Below are 15753 nucleotides of genomic sequence, written 5' to 3' on the forward strand. Positions count from 1 at the left end.
TGAAAATTGACCTTTTCCAGTCCTGTGGCCACTGCTGAGTTTTCCAAATTTGCTGGCATATTGAGTACAGTGCTTTCACAGCATCATCTTTTAGGATTTGAAATAGCTCAACTGAAATTCCATCACTTCCACTAGCTTTGTTCATAGTGATGCTTCCTAAGGCCCACTTGACTTCACATTCTAGGATGTATGGCTCTAGATAAGTAATCACAAAGTCATGGTTACCTGGGTCGTGGAGGTCTTTTGGATAATTCTTCTGTGTATTCTTGCCACTTCTTCTTAATATCTTCTGTTAGGCCCATACCATTTCTGTCCTTTATTGTGCCCATCTTGGCAAGAAATGTTCCCTTGGTATCTCTAATTTTCTTGAAGAGATCTCTAGTCCTTCCCCTTCTATTGTTTTCCTCTATTTCTTTGCATTGATCACTGAAGAAGGCTCTCTTCTCTCTCCTCGCTATTCTTTGGAATTCTGCATTCAGATGCTTATATCTTTCCTTTTTTCCTTTGCTTTTAGCTTCTCTTCTTTTCTCAGCTATTTGTAAGGCCTCCTCGGACAACTACTTTGCCTTTTTGCATTTCTTTTTCATGGGGATGTTCCTGATCACTGCCTCGTGTACAATGTCACAAACCTCTGTCCATAGTTCTTCAGGCTGTCTATCAGATCTATTTCCTGGAATCTATTTGTCACTTCCACTGTATAATCGTAAGGAATTTGATTTAGGCCATATCTGCATGGTCCAGTGGTTTTCCCTACTTTCTTCAATTTAAGTCTGAATTTGGCCATAAGGAGTTCATGATCTGAGCCAGTCAGCTCCCAGTCTTGTTTTTGCTGACTGTATAGAGCTTCTCCATCTTTGGCTGCAAAGAATATAATCAATCTGATTTCGGTGTTGACCATCTAGTGACGTCCATGTGTAGAGTTGTCTCTTGTATTATTGGAAGACGGTGTTTGCCATGACCAGTTGTGTTCTCTTGGCAAAACTCTGTTAGCCTTTGACCTGCTTCACTTTGTACTCCAAGGCTAAATTGGCCTATTACTCCAGGTATTTCTTGCCTTCCTACTTTTGCATTCCAGTCCCCTATAATGAAAAGGACATCATTTTGGGGTGTTAGTTCTAGAAGGTCTTGTAGGTCTTCAGAGAACCGTTCAACTCCAGCTTCTTCAGCATTACTGGTTGGGGCAGAGACTTGGATTACTGTGAATGGTTTGCCTTGGTAATGAACAGAGATCATTCTGTCGTTTTTGAGAGTGCACCCAAGTACTACATTTCAGACTCTTTTGTTGATTATGAGGGCTACTCCATTTTTCTAAGGGATTCTTGCCCACAGTAGTAGATATAATGGTCATTTTAGTTAAATTTGCTCATTCCAGTCCATTTTAGTTCACTGATTCCTAGAATGTTGATGTTCACTCTTGCCATCTCCTGTTTGACCACTTCCAATTTACCTTGATTCATGGACCTAACATTCCAGGTTCCTATGCAATATTGTTCTTTACAGCATTGGACTTTACTTCCATCACTTTACATCCACAACTGGGCGTTGTTTTTGCTTTGTCTCTGTCTCTTCATTCTTTCTGGAGTTATTCCTCCACTCTTCTCCAGAACGTATTGAGCACCTACTGACTGGGGGAGTTCATCTTTCAGTGTCCTATCTTTTTGCCTCTTCAAACTGTTCATGGAAGGTCCCCTACTAAGTGACTGTTCCGATCCTAACAGTCCATTCTCTATCTCAGGTGGGAGCTACCTCTTTTTTGAAATTTTCAGGGAGGTGACAGCTGGAAGAATATTTGGAAGCAGGATGAGAGAGGGTACATACCCCTGGCAGCCATGCAAAGAGTAAAGACCAAATGGCAGCTGTTAAAGGTTTACCAGCCCTTTCATCCTAAATTAGACAGATGGCATTCTGTTACTCTGTTGTAGATGGAAGCTCAAGCTAGGAATGTGATACATTTGTGACTGCTTGAGCACAGTGTATTTTATCAAAAAAACTTAACTTTATTTAAAATTTGCAACTGTTTTTCTACTTATGAGTAGCCCACTATGAAATAACATCTCTGGCACCTGCAGTAGAAAAAAGCACTGGAATTAAGAGTAGGGAAGTTTCAGTTTGGAATCCCAGTTCCGATAGCAAGAAAAGCCCAGCCTCTGCTTGTCTACAAGATCAGGGGGTTAACACCTGCCCCATGGGGCTGTGGGCATTAGCACACATGTGTTAGACCTATGTAAGCTGCTGCATCAAGGCTAGGTATTTCTACTTGCAGGCACTGGCCTGGCGACTTATCCTCGAGGTTTTCCCCTCAAGGGAACTGAAAATTTACAGTTTTAATATACTTTCTGAAAAGTATAAATACAGTGTGAAGAGTCAAGTAATGGAATAACTGGCTTTCAAGACTCCCAATAAAAGAATGAATTGTAACTCTTCTCTTAGAATTAAGATAGCCTACTATCATTTGAGAACTTCAGTATAGGTTTCAAGTCTGTCAGTTTCTAGAATTATCCCTCTCTCTTCCTCTAAAGAGGTCATTCAGTAAATTTGTCTTTACAAGCCAAATGTGAAATCTGTGTTTATCCCAAAATCAAAACAATTGCTAATGGTAAACGTAAAGTGCTTAACATAAACTAAACTTTAAGCGTTGGTCTCTTTCCAATAATGACAGGTACATCCTGGTAAATGCTCCCTGAGAAGACATTACAACTGGTATGCAATTAAATAATGCCTAATATTTTTAGCCAGAATTTTAAATCCTCCATTTTCCCTCCTCTGTATCTGTTTAGGAAGGGAAAAAATTTAACTTCTAACTATCAAAATATATCTTATTCAAAGAAATAATAGTACCATTTCTCTTAAGACCCTTGTCCTCAGTTTATTAGGGTCAGAAATTTAATTTGTTCTTTGTCAGCAAAGGTGCTCTAATTTATGTCTATTCTAAAGAAAGAGAGCTCTAAAACTCTGTGGGATCTCTGAGGCCTGTACAAAGAGGCATGGATTACAACGCAGGGGGCAAAGCCCCCACCCACAAATAACTAGACTCGGATTTCTTTTAAATTTTTAGGTGGCCCAGTGTCACTTCCTTCACAATCATAAAACAACCTCATAAATATGAATGTCTTTTATTATGAAAATTGCTGTTACATTACAGCCAACATTCCAAAACAGTATTTTAATAAACACTTGTCTTGATTACAAAGTAGAGCAGAAACCATGATCCTTTTTCAAAATCGATTAACATCTGCAGATGTTAACATGAAGAAGGAGGAGGACACTCCAAACGCTCACCCTGGTGTAGAGGAGATGAGATGGGGAAGAGCACCTGTTATCCAGAATAGCTACTAGTGTTATTTGTACAGTGTAAACCAACCACTTACAATAGGACATTTAAAAATGGTGAAAAGCAAAACAATAAAAGGCTGAGGTGTCACAATACTTTTGAGATGGGAAAAGCCAAAGTGAGTTTCCTTTTCCTTCCTCTCTGTGAGTTCAGTGCAAGGTACAGGGAAGAACCACAACACTAGGTCAAGGATGGATGCAGTTCTTTGCTTCCATATTTCCCAGTCTCCAGTCCTATTTTTAAAAACAGCTTGCATGTAAAAGCCCTTCAGGCTTTCACAGGTCCTGGAACACAGCGTTTGCACGTGGATGAATGAGGTTCCACAGCAGCTCAGAGTCAGTGTCTGAATTCCAGTGTATCCACTCTGGAGCATTGTAAGGAATCCAAGAACACAATTCCTATGTTCTTTCTCATTGGGAGGCAACAGACTCCTATTTGGGTGTGCTCCATGTTTGGGGTCAGGGTGTAGAAGTAGTAACTGCACAGAACCTTTCCATCACGAATAAATGCCCTGGTGGAAAAGCTTAGAAAAAGTTAAAATTGCAGTTTAAAAGTTCCTCTTTCCCCTTCCCTCAGCAAAGAAGCATGGTGCACACATGATTGCAAGGAATTCTGGAAGGCATAGTGTGGCTACTATAGTTTCAAGTACAAAGTATTCCTTGCAAAGGGGTCTGGGGTGACTGTGGGCAAACCAGAAACTCAAAAATATTCATCAACCTCTTTAATGTAAGAAGCCACACTGAGAATTTTATCCTACAAGTTCATGAGCTGGTATACTCTTTACCATAGGAAGGGATAGCCTCGTTTCTCCAACAGCAGATGTATGATACTTGGGAAACTTAACACAGGCCAGGGACTGGTCTAATCTGATTTCTACTTCCTTTTCCGTCCTCCCTTTCCACCGGTCTTTTATTCTGGGCTCAGAGCTCCAATCACTAGCAAGGCTCAGAAATAACAACCAAAATAATACAACGTCCTAATTTCAACACTGTTCTTTTTTGCTGCTACAGGAAGACACCAGATGGTGCTGAAACACTCTGAATAGATAATCCAGTTGTCAAGCTGTTATGCAGCCTAGTTAAGCTTCTCACGCTGGATCTGATAGTAACATGCCTGAAAGAAAAGTTCAAAACCATTTAAAATTTACTTTAAAAGAAATTACATAAACATAACAATGCACATGGGACTAAGAAAAGAACTCCTTTATGAATACTGAGCGCTCAACAAAATCAGCTGCTCTCATATTTTCCCATTTCCTTCCAGTCCCCCTATCCTATCCCATGTCTACTTTGTCTAGTTGTAATTAGTAGAAATAAAACTTTGTAAAATTCTGATTCTAAAACAGACAAAAACATTTTTTTCAAGCTGTTTAACATCTGTTATTAAGCAGAAATATCTTAATTTGCTAAGCCACTACTGACTGGACATTTAGAATATGCTGATGATCAGTATAAGGTACACAAACAAGTGTAATCAGAATCACCAACATGTTTGATAAACACACAGGTTGAGATTAAGCATCATTCCAGACCTACTGAGTCAGAGGATTGGATAACTTTCTTTAGTATTTTGAGACTGACCAATTCTATTTTCTTTAATATAGTATATATTTTAAAATATTAACAATATGTGCTGTTTGCATTAAAATTTTATATAAAAGAAGGTGGTTAATGAAAGATTCACAATATTGTAAATGAAGGAGAGATTTTAACAAAATATTAAATAATATCTATACTTTACCTTCAAAGTAGTGAACATTATACCCTGTTCTCCATGCTGAAGATATGGATCCATTAGATCCTCGATGAGGTGTACCTCAGAGCCTAAATTCCTAATCCTGCCCCAACGAGAAAGAGATATTGAGTTACTTCTGCTTATGTATGTCCTACTTCTGAATCTATTTAAGTTAGAAGAGATTGGTCACCTGGCCCGGAGCACCACATATAAAAAAACAGGGAATAAGTCATCCATGGACCATAGGAAGTCTTCCTGAAGTGATGCCAGGACACTCTGAGAGATCTCTTCAAAAGTCTGCTGGATGACTTTTAGTTTGTCTGATGGGGTAAACGTTGTGCTGTTGTAAACAAACAAACAAAAAAAACAATTAAAAACTAGAAATAAATGACAAAATATAGCCTATGGTTGTTTTCTTAGTAGAGCCATTTGACATTGTTTGACAATATACTCTAAGGGCTCATGTGCCTTAAGCTGGACACATCAGGCAAAAGGAGTCACCAGAAGGGATGACCTCTGTAAGCCTATGATTCTTTGAGGAAATAAGCCTCCAGCTATGAATGGTTCACATGAAAGAATTCACTAAGTCATAGATCACCTCCTTTTACCCACATGGAACCTTATTGTCCTAATACATGCTCTTCTCTGAGTAAGAAGCTTAATTTCCCTTTGGCTAAAGATATGATTATGTAGATAAATTTCTGGGTAGGTTCTTCACCACTTCTGAAAATGCAAGGGCCTTGTAGAGTAAAAGGTAACCCAAATGTCTCAAGAGTCTTTCTGATATCCAGGCTGAGTTTGACACCATCTTGGGGAGTTGGGTGTGGGGGGACTAGAGTTTAGGTAAATATAAGATCGCATCAATATCTTAGTAAACTAACCACTCCTTTGATTTATGTAATTTTCAACAAAGCAGAGATCACCTGATCTGTTGCAGACATTCCACAGCTGAGGCAAAACAAGCATCTTTCGTGGTTGGCAAAACCTGCAAAAAAAAAAAAAAAGGACTGATAAAGGTCAAAGAAGAAAGCTGTCTTTTGCAGTGACAATAAACATAAACGACACCAATCACAGAATGCGTGTCTTAAGTGAGTAGCTTACGCTTGTATACTATACTATCAAAGTAAAATGGAAATTTTTTTGCTAATCCCCCACACCAAACAAAAGCATATTTGCTAAGGAAACCAAAATCCACTGTACCTTTTTATTCTCTCCAAGGACTGACAAGGTCACTGGCCAAAATTTCCTACAATGGAATCCATATGTTGTTAATATGTGTTTGTGTCTTATGGTAGATTAAGCCCCATAAAAACAGTTAATGACTAAATTGACTTTCCTGTCCCCACTTAAAATAACTATTTCAGTTACTTAGTTTTTACTACTGAACCAGTCCATTGAAAAAATTTACTTTCCAATTAAGGCTCAATCTCTTTTTTCTAATAGCACAAATCTATAATTATTGGGTGCTGTGGTAATCAGCTTCATCATAACACTTCTAAAAGGTATAATTATTGACTGTTTCCTTAGATTATAGGAAACAACACCCTACAATAAAAAAGGGCACTTCTAAACTTTTAATTAGAAATTGTAGATGGGAAGGGAGGGAGGAAAGAGAAGAGAAAAGAAGGGAAAGAAGAATGCAAGAGACTGAATACAATTAACTTTTTCTGAAAATGTGAATGTATGTACTTGGCTTCGAAGAACTGCAAAATATCAGTCAGGAAAAACTCAAATTATTTACATATATTCAGAAGAATAATCAGATTTCAAACTCACATCTAAAGATTCTCAGAAATAAAGATTTTTAAATATCACTATTTTGCTAAAGACAGGCAATAAGTAATAAGTGCAAATCATATATTTAATTAAATATCAAAGTACCAAATTCCTGATAATGCTGTTTGCATTTTGAGTTAAAACCACTAGCTCCCATTCATAATTACTGTACTGACCTCTGCACCCCAAGGAAGCCCAAAAGAGCAAGGTCTGTCTGCTTATTTAGCCGGAGAACACATTCCCAGTAAACGTCCTCCTCACGATCATTATCCAGGGCGTACAGCATGAACAGTGGTGGGTAGAGCCGAGGTAGGAGTACAGGAAGCAGTAACCCAGAACCTGTTACCACATAGCTACAAAACATCACAGGGAGGCGGAGAACCCTTAACATTAAAACTGAATATAGAATCAAACATGGAGCTTCATTTTCTAGAAGTAGAAAGTAAAGGTGGGAAATTTTGAGTAAAGAAGCAGTTCTATTACTTCTTTTACGTAAGGAGTTAACATGAGAAGTTTACCTATGGCCCCAGAGTTTTGTCTTGGGTCACCTGTGAATTCTTTTCATAGGCTCAAAATCTAAATGAAAGCCCACTGTGTTTACATTTTAAGGTTGACTTCTCTGTTGAACTGTGGCAAAATGATCTACTTTGCTCATCAGCCTTTGTGCCTAGTCATCTGTGGTTACAGCTTCATGGCATTTGGCTAACAGAACTTGAGACCTAAAAGAAACCTCAGAGATCACCTAATCCAACCAAACTATTTTAAAAAGAAGGAAACAGATCTAGAGAAAAGAATTTTCCCTGGGATTCTCTGCGTAAGATCACTTGGTTCCCATCCTCTTTCTTCACCATCTCCACCCAGCTCTACTCACCCTGGCTCTGGTGATTCAGATCTGGAATCTGACTTTCCAGTGCAGAAGGATTTCCTTTCGGTCGGCAGAGGGGCAGAGAGAGGAATTGTGCTGCCCTCTTCAGGAAGCTCAGGAAATAAGAACCTAAGGAAGAATAAAACAATCATTATACAGTTACACCTCTAGAGTGAATAAAAAGAGTAAAAACACATTTCCATTATTTAATCCACTTAAGGACCAATTAAATTAAACTTCATATCAATTATAAAAGAAAATGCCAATTCCCTTAAGAGTCTTAACTAATGCTTTTTACATAATAAAATTAACAATGTAGCTAATGAGTGTATATGTGCTCAGTCCTGTCCCACTCTTTGCGACCCTATGGACTATAGCCTGCCAGGCTCCTCTGTCCATGGGGTTGTCCAGACAAGAATACTGGAGTAGGCTGCCAATTCCTCCTCCAGGGGATCTGCCCGATCCAGGACTGAACCTGCGTCTCTTGCATCTCCTATACTGGGAGGCAGGCTCTTCACCACTGCACCACCTGGGAAGCCTCACAAAACATAAATGCTCGGGGATAAAACTTCCTATTAGACTTCGTCTTCTCCAGGTGTTAGGTTAGGCTAGGTTTTAGAGACACAACTTTGCCTAGAGATTAACTCCAAATAAGACTCCTATATGTCACACCAAAATTGGTATTAAAAATTTATTTTTAGCTTTCTATTATACTTAATGAGTAAGAAAGACATAAAGGAAATAAGTTACAATGGCTATGAACACAAAGTAAAAATGTGTTTTCACTAATCTACTGAAGGATCTATGGCATAAAGCCATTTTCCTGATGAATAATTTCTGCAATAAAGAGGAACATTCATGATTACAGCTTTCCTCGCGAAGCTGTAATCTCTAGATTCAGGGTGAAGCCATCCAAGCATGAGTGTAAACTAGTATTTCCACACCCTGCTGACATGAAAAGCTCTCTCACCTCACCAGCTGGAAAATTCGCTTAAGGTAGGACTTAATCTCCTTCACAGCCTCCTGCAGTAGCCGGCGGTTGGCTCCCACACCCACATATGTCATTCTATACACTGCAACCAGAGTCTCCACGAGCCTGCCCAGCGGGTGCAGAGGAGTGTCGCAGGCCTGAGCAGGAGAGAACCAATGCAGCCAGTCAGTGTGCACCAACAGCGGAAACAATCAGAATAAACAATTTCATAAAGGATAAACAATTTTCAAAGCGCCAAGAGTCTACTTTTTGGACCAGGAATATTTAAATACTTCAACTTCTCTGAAAGCGTTAATTCTACCCAAATTATATGGAGTAGGAATTCTTAATCAAAGAATCCTATTAACATTTTGGAAAAATAGCTTTGGATACTGATATAGAATAACATCATTAAAAGAAAGGTTCTAAGGGAATTCCCTGGCAGTCCGGTGGTTAAGACTCTGCACTTGCACTGCATAGGTTCAATCTCTGGTCAGAGAATTGAGATCCCACATGCCATGTGGCCCAGCCAAAGGAAAAAAGAAAAGAAAGATAACATACCTTAAATGTCAAGAAAAATACATGAAATGTTACCTTGCAGAAAACTGAATAATGAGAGTTGAAACAGTCACTGTTCAGTTCCCTTGATTTCTTCTAATACTCCTTCCTGCAACCCTATATCAATGCCTGTCATACTTTAAACTGTGGTCTGATTTCACAGGATTGGAGAAGGAAGCAAAGACAGCATAACCATGGGGTGAGGGTGGGGTGCCTTCTTTATATAACTTTTAGTTTGTTAATGTTACAAACAGAAAGCCTTTTTAAACTCTGACCCTAGATGTCCAGGATCCCCTTGAACATTTACAAAACTTATAAATTTCTACCATCATAATCAGCCAATCTTCAGGTGGAAATGTGTTCTTAGCAGTCAGAGAATTAACAAAAGACATATTAAGAAAGCAAAAACAGGATATGAGTAACAATAAGCTGTGAGTACATATGAATGATATACTGTGTTAGTTGTATCATTAATTAACAAAACCAGTATGGTTCCGATTCTCATTTACCTTTATTAAGTATTTCTTAATGTCATCATATTTCTCCACGGAGAAGGCACCAACATGCTGAGGAATGAATTCCAAACTCTCTAGTGTCTGAGTCTGTGAACGACTTAGTATCTCTGGACTATAAAAAGGGAAAAGAAAGCCTATCATATATTTTAAGAAAGCAAGATAATTTTAAGTGCACATGAAGCTCTATTAAGGATGAAATGGAGCAACCATCACAGTGTTCAGACAAATGTACTTATAACTTGTAACTGTCCTATATTAGATTTATATAAGTTATTCAAAATAGCACTTAATGTTACTCCACACAAACCACAATAAATTAATGAAAATGTTGTGCCAATATAAACCCTGGTGTTGAAAAATACTGTTATACTGTTGTAAAATACTGTAATGTAGTATGTGTAATAGCCTGAAGAGAAAACCGGTGACAGACTTGTTAGTGATGATAGAAATGGAATAAAGGGGAGAGGGAGAGCTAAAGAATGAAGGAAAACAAATCAAAGGGCAAAGGGTGAAATGGAAATGAGCTCAAGATGTAAGGGGATAATGCGGACACTATAACAGATGGTGGGGTACGCATACAATGGGTAAAGGGAAGCTTCGGATGAAGAGGTTAAGATAAAACACATACCAGTCATCAACTGAAATTTTTTGTATTGGCACTCTATCATTAGATTACAATTAATGAGAAATTAGAAACAGTGCACAATTAACATTGATACTATTTTAATAGTATCAATGAACAAATAAGATCTTTGTGGCAACAATGTGGTTTTACACAAAAGTTCATTCATTCTCACTTCTTGGAAATACCCAACAAAAGTTAACCAAGGTTAACTGGAGGACTCAAGCCTCAATGTCTTGGCCCAGGGGCTCTATCAGCGAAGGCTGACCAACTACATCCCATAAGGACACATCCACAGCTTTAATCAATCCTGGGAGTTTCCATTTCTTTCACTGATACAGTAGGAGATAAAAATCATAAACTTCATGAATGAAACACTATAATCAATTCCCACTGATCCCCAATACAGGAAAAAACAAAACCAAATCTTCTTTCTATACTGCAGGGATGAGAAAGTTCTTTAGATTCAAATGCTAATCAGTGCTTGTGGAAGTGACTGGCCAAGTTACATACAGAAATATGAAGAATGGTAGATGGAAAAGAAAAGCAGGAAAAAGAAAAAGGAAGAAAATAAGAAAAAGAAATAAATGAAAAGTACATCTGTAATTTTTCTTTCAGCACTTCCAAATCATTGTGCCACTTCCTTTTGGCCACCAAGGTTTCTGACAACAAAGATGCAGCCATTTGAACTGAAATTGCCATATACATGCAATGCATAATTCCTCTGTAGCTGCTTTCAAGATTTTTTCTTCCAATTTGAATATGACATGTCTGTGCATGGATATCTGGTTTTTTCTAGGAGGAAGTTTGTTCAGCTTCTTGAATGTGCAGGTTTATGTGTTGGGCTTTCACCAAGCTTGGGAGTTTTCAATCACTACTTATTCAAATATTTTCAGCTCTGCAATTTTTCTCGTTTCCTTCTGGGATTCCAAGGACACAAATATTAGACTGTCAGGTCCTTAGAGCTCTGTTCACTTTTTTTTTCACACTCTGTTGTTCAGCTTAAATAATTTCTATTAGTCTATTTTCAAGTTTACTGACTTCTGCTGTCGTTTCCTATCTGCTACTGAGTCCACACAATGATTTTTAAAATTTTGCTTAATTTTTCATTTCAAAAATTTTGATTTGGTTCTTCTTTATATCCTCTATTTCTTTGCAGGTACTTACAATTTTAACATTTGTTTCAAGGATATTTACAGTTGCTCATTTGAATGTTTTTATAATAGCTCCTTTAAAGTTCTTGTCATATAATTCCAAAATCTAGGTTAAGGGGTCATGGATATCTGTTGATTATCTTCCCCTGAATGAGTTGAGATTTTCATGGTTCTTTGATTGCCAAGTAATTCTGCTTTATTTCCTGGACATTTTGAGTATTACGCTATGAGATTCTGGGCCCTGTTTATATCCTATTGAGGATGTTGACATCCAAAACATAGTAAACATAGAACTGAAACTGTTGTCTTTACAAAGACCTGCTTATGAAGCTGGCGCTTGGGTGGCACCTGGGAACCAAACCCCCTATACGAATATGAAGCATTTCCTAACATAGGGTATTGTGGCGCTGCCCGTAAACTGTATTAACTAAGTGATTTACAGTGAACACATGCTTCCTTCTGCGACTGTGGGATTTTGGTAGCTGGTAGGCTTAAGATTGGAGAAGGAAATGGCAGCCCACTCCAGTACTATTGCCTGGAGAATCCCAGGGATGGGGGAGCCTGGTTGGCTTCCATGTATGGGATCGCACAGAGTCGGACACGACTGAAGCAACTAGGCAGCAGCAGCAGGCTTAAGATGCCTATGTGACCAGTCCCCATAAATACCTGGGGCAGTTCATCTCTAATGGGCTTCACTGAGCAGAAATACTGTGTTTGTGTGGCTGCATTTTACTGCCTGGGGGAGAGTGTGCTGTGTGTGACCCCTCAGAGAAGAGGCAGAGCACAGGAAGCTTGCACATGGATTCCTCCAGACTCTGCTTGTGTCTTCTTCCCTTATGACTGGCTGTGGAGCCTTACTGTGTTGCTGGAACAACTCTTACCTGTGAGTACAACTATATGTTGAGTCATATTATGAGTCCCTCTAGTGAATCACTGAATGTGTAGGTGACCTTAGGAGTCTTTCAAACAGCTGGTATTTTTGTTTCTGCTGTCTGTGGGCTGTGGTTCCAGTGTTAGCCCACTTCCCACGGACTATGCAGGCCTGTCTGGGTCTGTTCCGTGAGTACCACTCAAGTGTCAGTCTGGGACCTAGGTGGACTGCTTAGCTAATTAGAATCAAATCCACACATGAACAGGTATGGGGTGAATCCAGGAGTTCATAAACAACTTATCAGGGTTGCTTTCCAAAGTTCCTCTCTCTCCATGACCTCTCCAGCATTTTCTGATTCCCCCTGTAGGTAAGTCTTTCAGCCTGAAATTACCCACTTCCATAAAGTGGTGAGAGGACAGAGAGAGAAGCCAACATAGCAGTAAGATTTGGCCCTGACTCCTGGACCTGATGATCCATCAAGGGAGAAGAAGGCTCCACATCGTAAGAGTCCTGGCTCCTCCAAGCACTCCTGGCTGCTCCAGCTGGTACATCGCTGTCCTGCCACAGAAGTGCCTGTAGGCTGAAGCATGAGAAAGTGGAGAAGGAGAGAGAAAACCCAGTGTTCCTCCTCCACTCTTTCTGAGCTCTAGGAGTCTCTGGCATCTTAAGCCAGAAATAGAGGGGTTTTTCTGGATCCCCACACCACAGTGTGTGCTTCTAGTTTCAAGTTATACTGAGTTCAAGCTGAGGAACATGGAGGTTAAAAAACTTGTAAACTTTCCCTGGTTGGGTGGCACTTTAAATTCAGGTGTTCTCCCCCAATAATCTGCTGACATGTACTCTTCAGAGTTTTGAACAGCTCACCACGTATTCTGCCTGCATTTTATATTAATAGTTGAGTTCAGTAGAAGACACAGGGAGGCGTGTTTTATCCATCCTTACCCAGAAGTACATCGCTGACTTCTAAATTGTCCTTAAAACCTAAATGTGGAAATCCTTAACCTACTCGCTTTAGGTTTCATCTTCCACCAGACTCTATGCTGGGCAGGCATCCACGCACCTGTCTCTGTGTTGGCGCCGATTGGTGGTCAGGGCCACAGCAATATTGTCCCACGCTTTCCAAACTTCCCCTTGGCCTGGGTTCTCACAGCCGAGCTGATGCCAACATTCATCAAACACGGCTTTCCACTTCTCATCAGCCGGCACCGCCAGGTTTCCAAGCTTCCTGCTAATAAGGTTATGTCAACTTTTTATTGATCACTTATTTTTGTGCAAATATCCTAAGAAACAGAAACTTTCTAGTAATATACGAACTATAAATACTTCTATGACAAAAGCTGCCTAAGTTGATAGTGGCTCTGTTGTCTAAAGACTGAATAAGAAGTGTAAAGGGATGGTTTTTAGCTACTTAGTGTTTATTAGATACTAAAGTGTATGAACTGTTAAGTATGAAGCACATCAGCTTGTCTCCTTTGCTTTCTACATTTCTACAGAATTGATTTTGAAAAACTGATTCCTGCTAAAAAGAGAAGTTTCTGTGCCTTGCATATCTCACAATGAGAACTGTAAAATACATTATGCACTGGGTTCTAAAAATACTCTTTAAGAATAAACATGCTACAGAAAGTATATCATGCTCCCATGAAAACAAAGAATCTGAGATGCTATCAAAATAAAAAAACAAAGCAGAAGCTGGAATCAGTAAAGGAAACTAAACGTGCCAAAAACCTAGAGAAAGAACACAATACACTTAGAGACCTTGATTTTCCCCATATATGCAGTGTATACTATTCCATTTATTGTATCTATAGGGCTGATCTTTACTTTTCAAAATCAAGTTGTGCAGGGCTTCCATTTTAAAAGCTTCTCTTTCGATCAATTTGGATACCTGTACCATTAACAGTAAGATTATTCCTGCACACAGAACTTCCATCAGTTTAAACATTTATGCTCTGAGGCTATAATCGAAGATAAGACTATAGATTTAGCTATCTGTAGCAGTTGTCAGTTTACAATTCAGGGTTATACACTACTAACAAAAACAGACTTTAAAAACCTGTTCTGCATTTGAAATATTAACCAGTTTTTACAAAAGCGAGACAACTCAAAACATTCAATAATTAATCCATAATTAATACTCATTACTCACAAAACTTTAGGTCGGTCTTTATCACTCTCATACAGACTAGGCTTGAAGTATGTTCCAGTGATTTTGATCCCAGATCCCCATTCTCCACTAAAATAACCTTCAATGTAATCTCCATTTGGCATAGTCAGTGTTCCCTAGGTAATGGTAGAGAAAATGTGGAATTACAAGAGGTACTTCCAGTCTTAAAAATCAAGGTGGGGGCATTAAAAAAAAAGAAAAAAGAAAAAGCACTACATGGTTGGCATTTTGACTTTTAACTAGCCCCTAATCCTTAAAAAAAAGTATATGTACACGTATGTGCAAAAAGAGTATATGAAAATAACCCATGGGTTAAAGAAAAAGAAATAACAAGAAAAATTGTTAAAATACATTGAGTTGTAAAAAATGAATACACAACTTATCTAAATTGATGCAATGCTACAAAAGCAGTGCTTAGAGGCAAATTTAAAACTGTAAATGTCTATATTATTAAAAAAAAAAAAAGACCTGAAATCAATAATCTAAAATTCTACCTCACAAAATTAGAAAAAAGCAAACTAAACCCAAAGCAAGAAGATACTAAATATTAGAGTAAAAATCAATGGGAAAGAAAATAAGAGATAAAAAAAACAATGAAACCAAAAGTTGCTTCTTTGAAAAGATACTAAAATTTGACACACATTTAACTGGATTGACTAAGAAACAAAGACCAACACTTAACTAGATTGATCAAGAAAAAGAGAGGACATAAAATTAGAAAATCAACAGAGGATATTAAAATGCAATAAGCTATAAACAAGTAAATTCTTAAAATGTCAAAATATTTGAATATATACATTTCACCAAAGAAGACAGATGAATTGCTAGTAAGTACTTGAAGATATGGTCTATAATGAGATTATTAGTCACTAGGGAAATGTTAATTAAATCCAAGAGGTTTCAGTTCACATCCACTAGAATGACAAAGAGGAAAAAAAGAAAATAAAACGTATTGGCAAAGGTGTGAAGAAATTTGAATCCTTATACATTGACTATAGGAATGTAAAATGATGCAGCCACTGTGGAAAATAGTTTGGCCATTTCTTAACATGTTAAACATCAATTTTCCATAAACCCAGCAACTGTACTACTAGGTATCCACCTGAGAGAAATGAGAACACATGTTCACAGAAGAAGTTTTAAGTGGAAACGGAAAACAGAAACAAACTCAGAGAGACAGAAAACAAACC

The 15753-nt window shown here is 38.3% G+C and overlaps 1 protein-coding gene across 3 annotated transcripts in view; it reads right to left on the minus strand.

The window, feature by feature from the left end:
- Positions 1-3097: 3097 nt before the first annotated feature.
- Positions 3098-15753, minus strand: part of ALS2 (amyotrophic lateral sclerosis 2 (juvenile)) — a 60831-nt gene continuing 48175 nt past the window's right edge. The window contains exons 24-34 of one of the 3 annotated variants that reach the window (XM_010860976.1): positions 14546-14679; positions 13457-13624; positions 9744-9861; positions 8677-8834; positions 7713-7835; positions 7018-7194; positions 6266-6311; positions 5989-6050; positions 5256-5405; positions 5072-5168; positions 3098-4444 (exon numbers count right to left, since the gene is read on the minus strand). In XM_010860976.1, coding sequence (XP_010859278.1) covers positions 4406-4444; positions 5072-5168; positions 5256-5405; positions 5989-6050; positions 6266-6311; positions 7018-7194; positions 7713-7835; positions 8677-8834; positions 9744-9861; positions 13457-13624; positions 14546-14679 — 1272 coding nt within the window. In that variant the 3' untranslated portion in view covers positions 3098-4405. Of the gene's footprint in view, positions 4445-5071; positions 5169-5255; positions 5406-5988; positions 6051-6265; positions 6312-7017; positions 7195-7712; positions 7836-8676; positions 8835-9743; positions 9862-12106; positions 12977-13456; positions 13625-14545; positions 14680-15753 lie in introns of those variants that run through there. The other 2 variants (XM_010860977.1, XM_010860978.1) reach the window with 2 other exon arrangements.

This window comes from Bison bison, unplaced genomic scaffold, assembly GCF_000754665.1.
Source record: "Bison bison bison isolate TAMUID 2011002044 unplaced genomic scaffold, Bison_UMD1.0 scf7180017864471, whole genome shotgun sequence".
Lineage (NCBI taxonomy): Eukaryota > Metazoa > Chordata > Mammalia > Artiodactyla > Bovidae > Bison > Bison bison.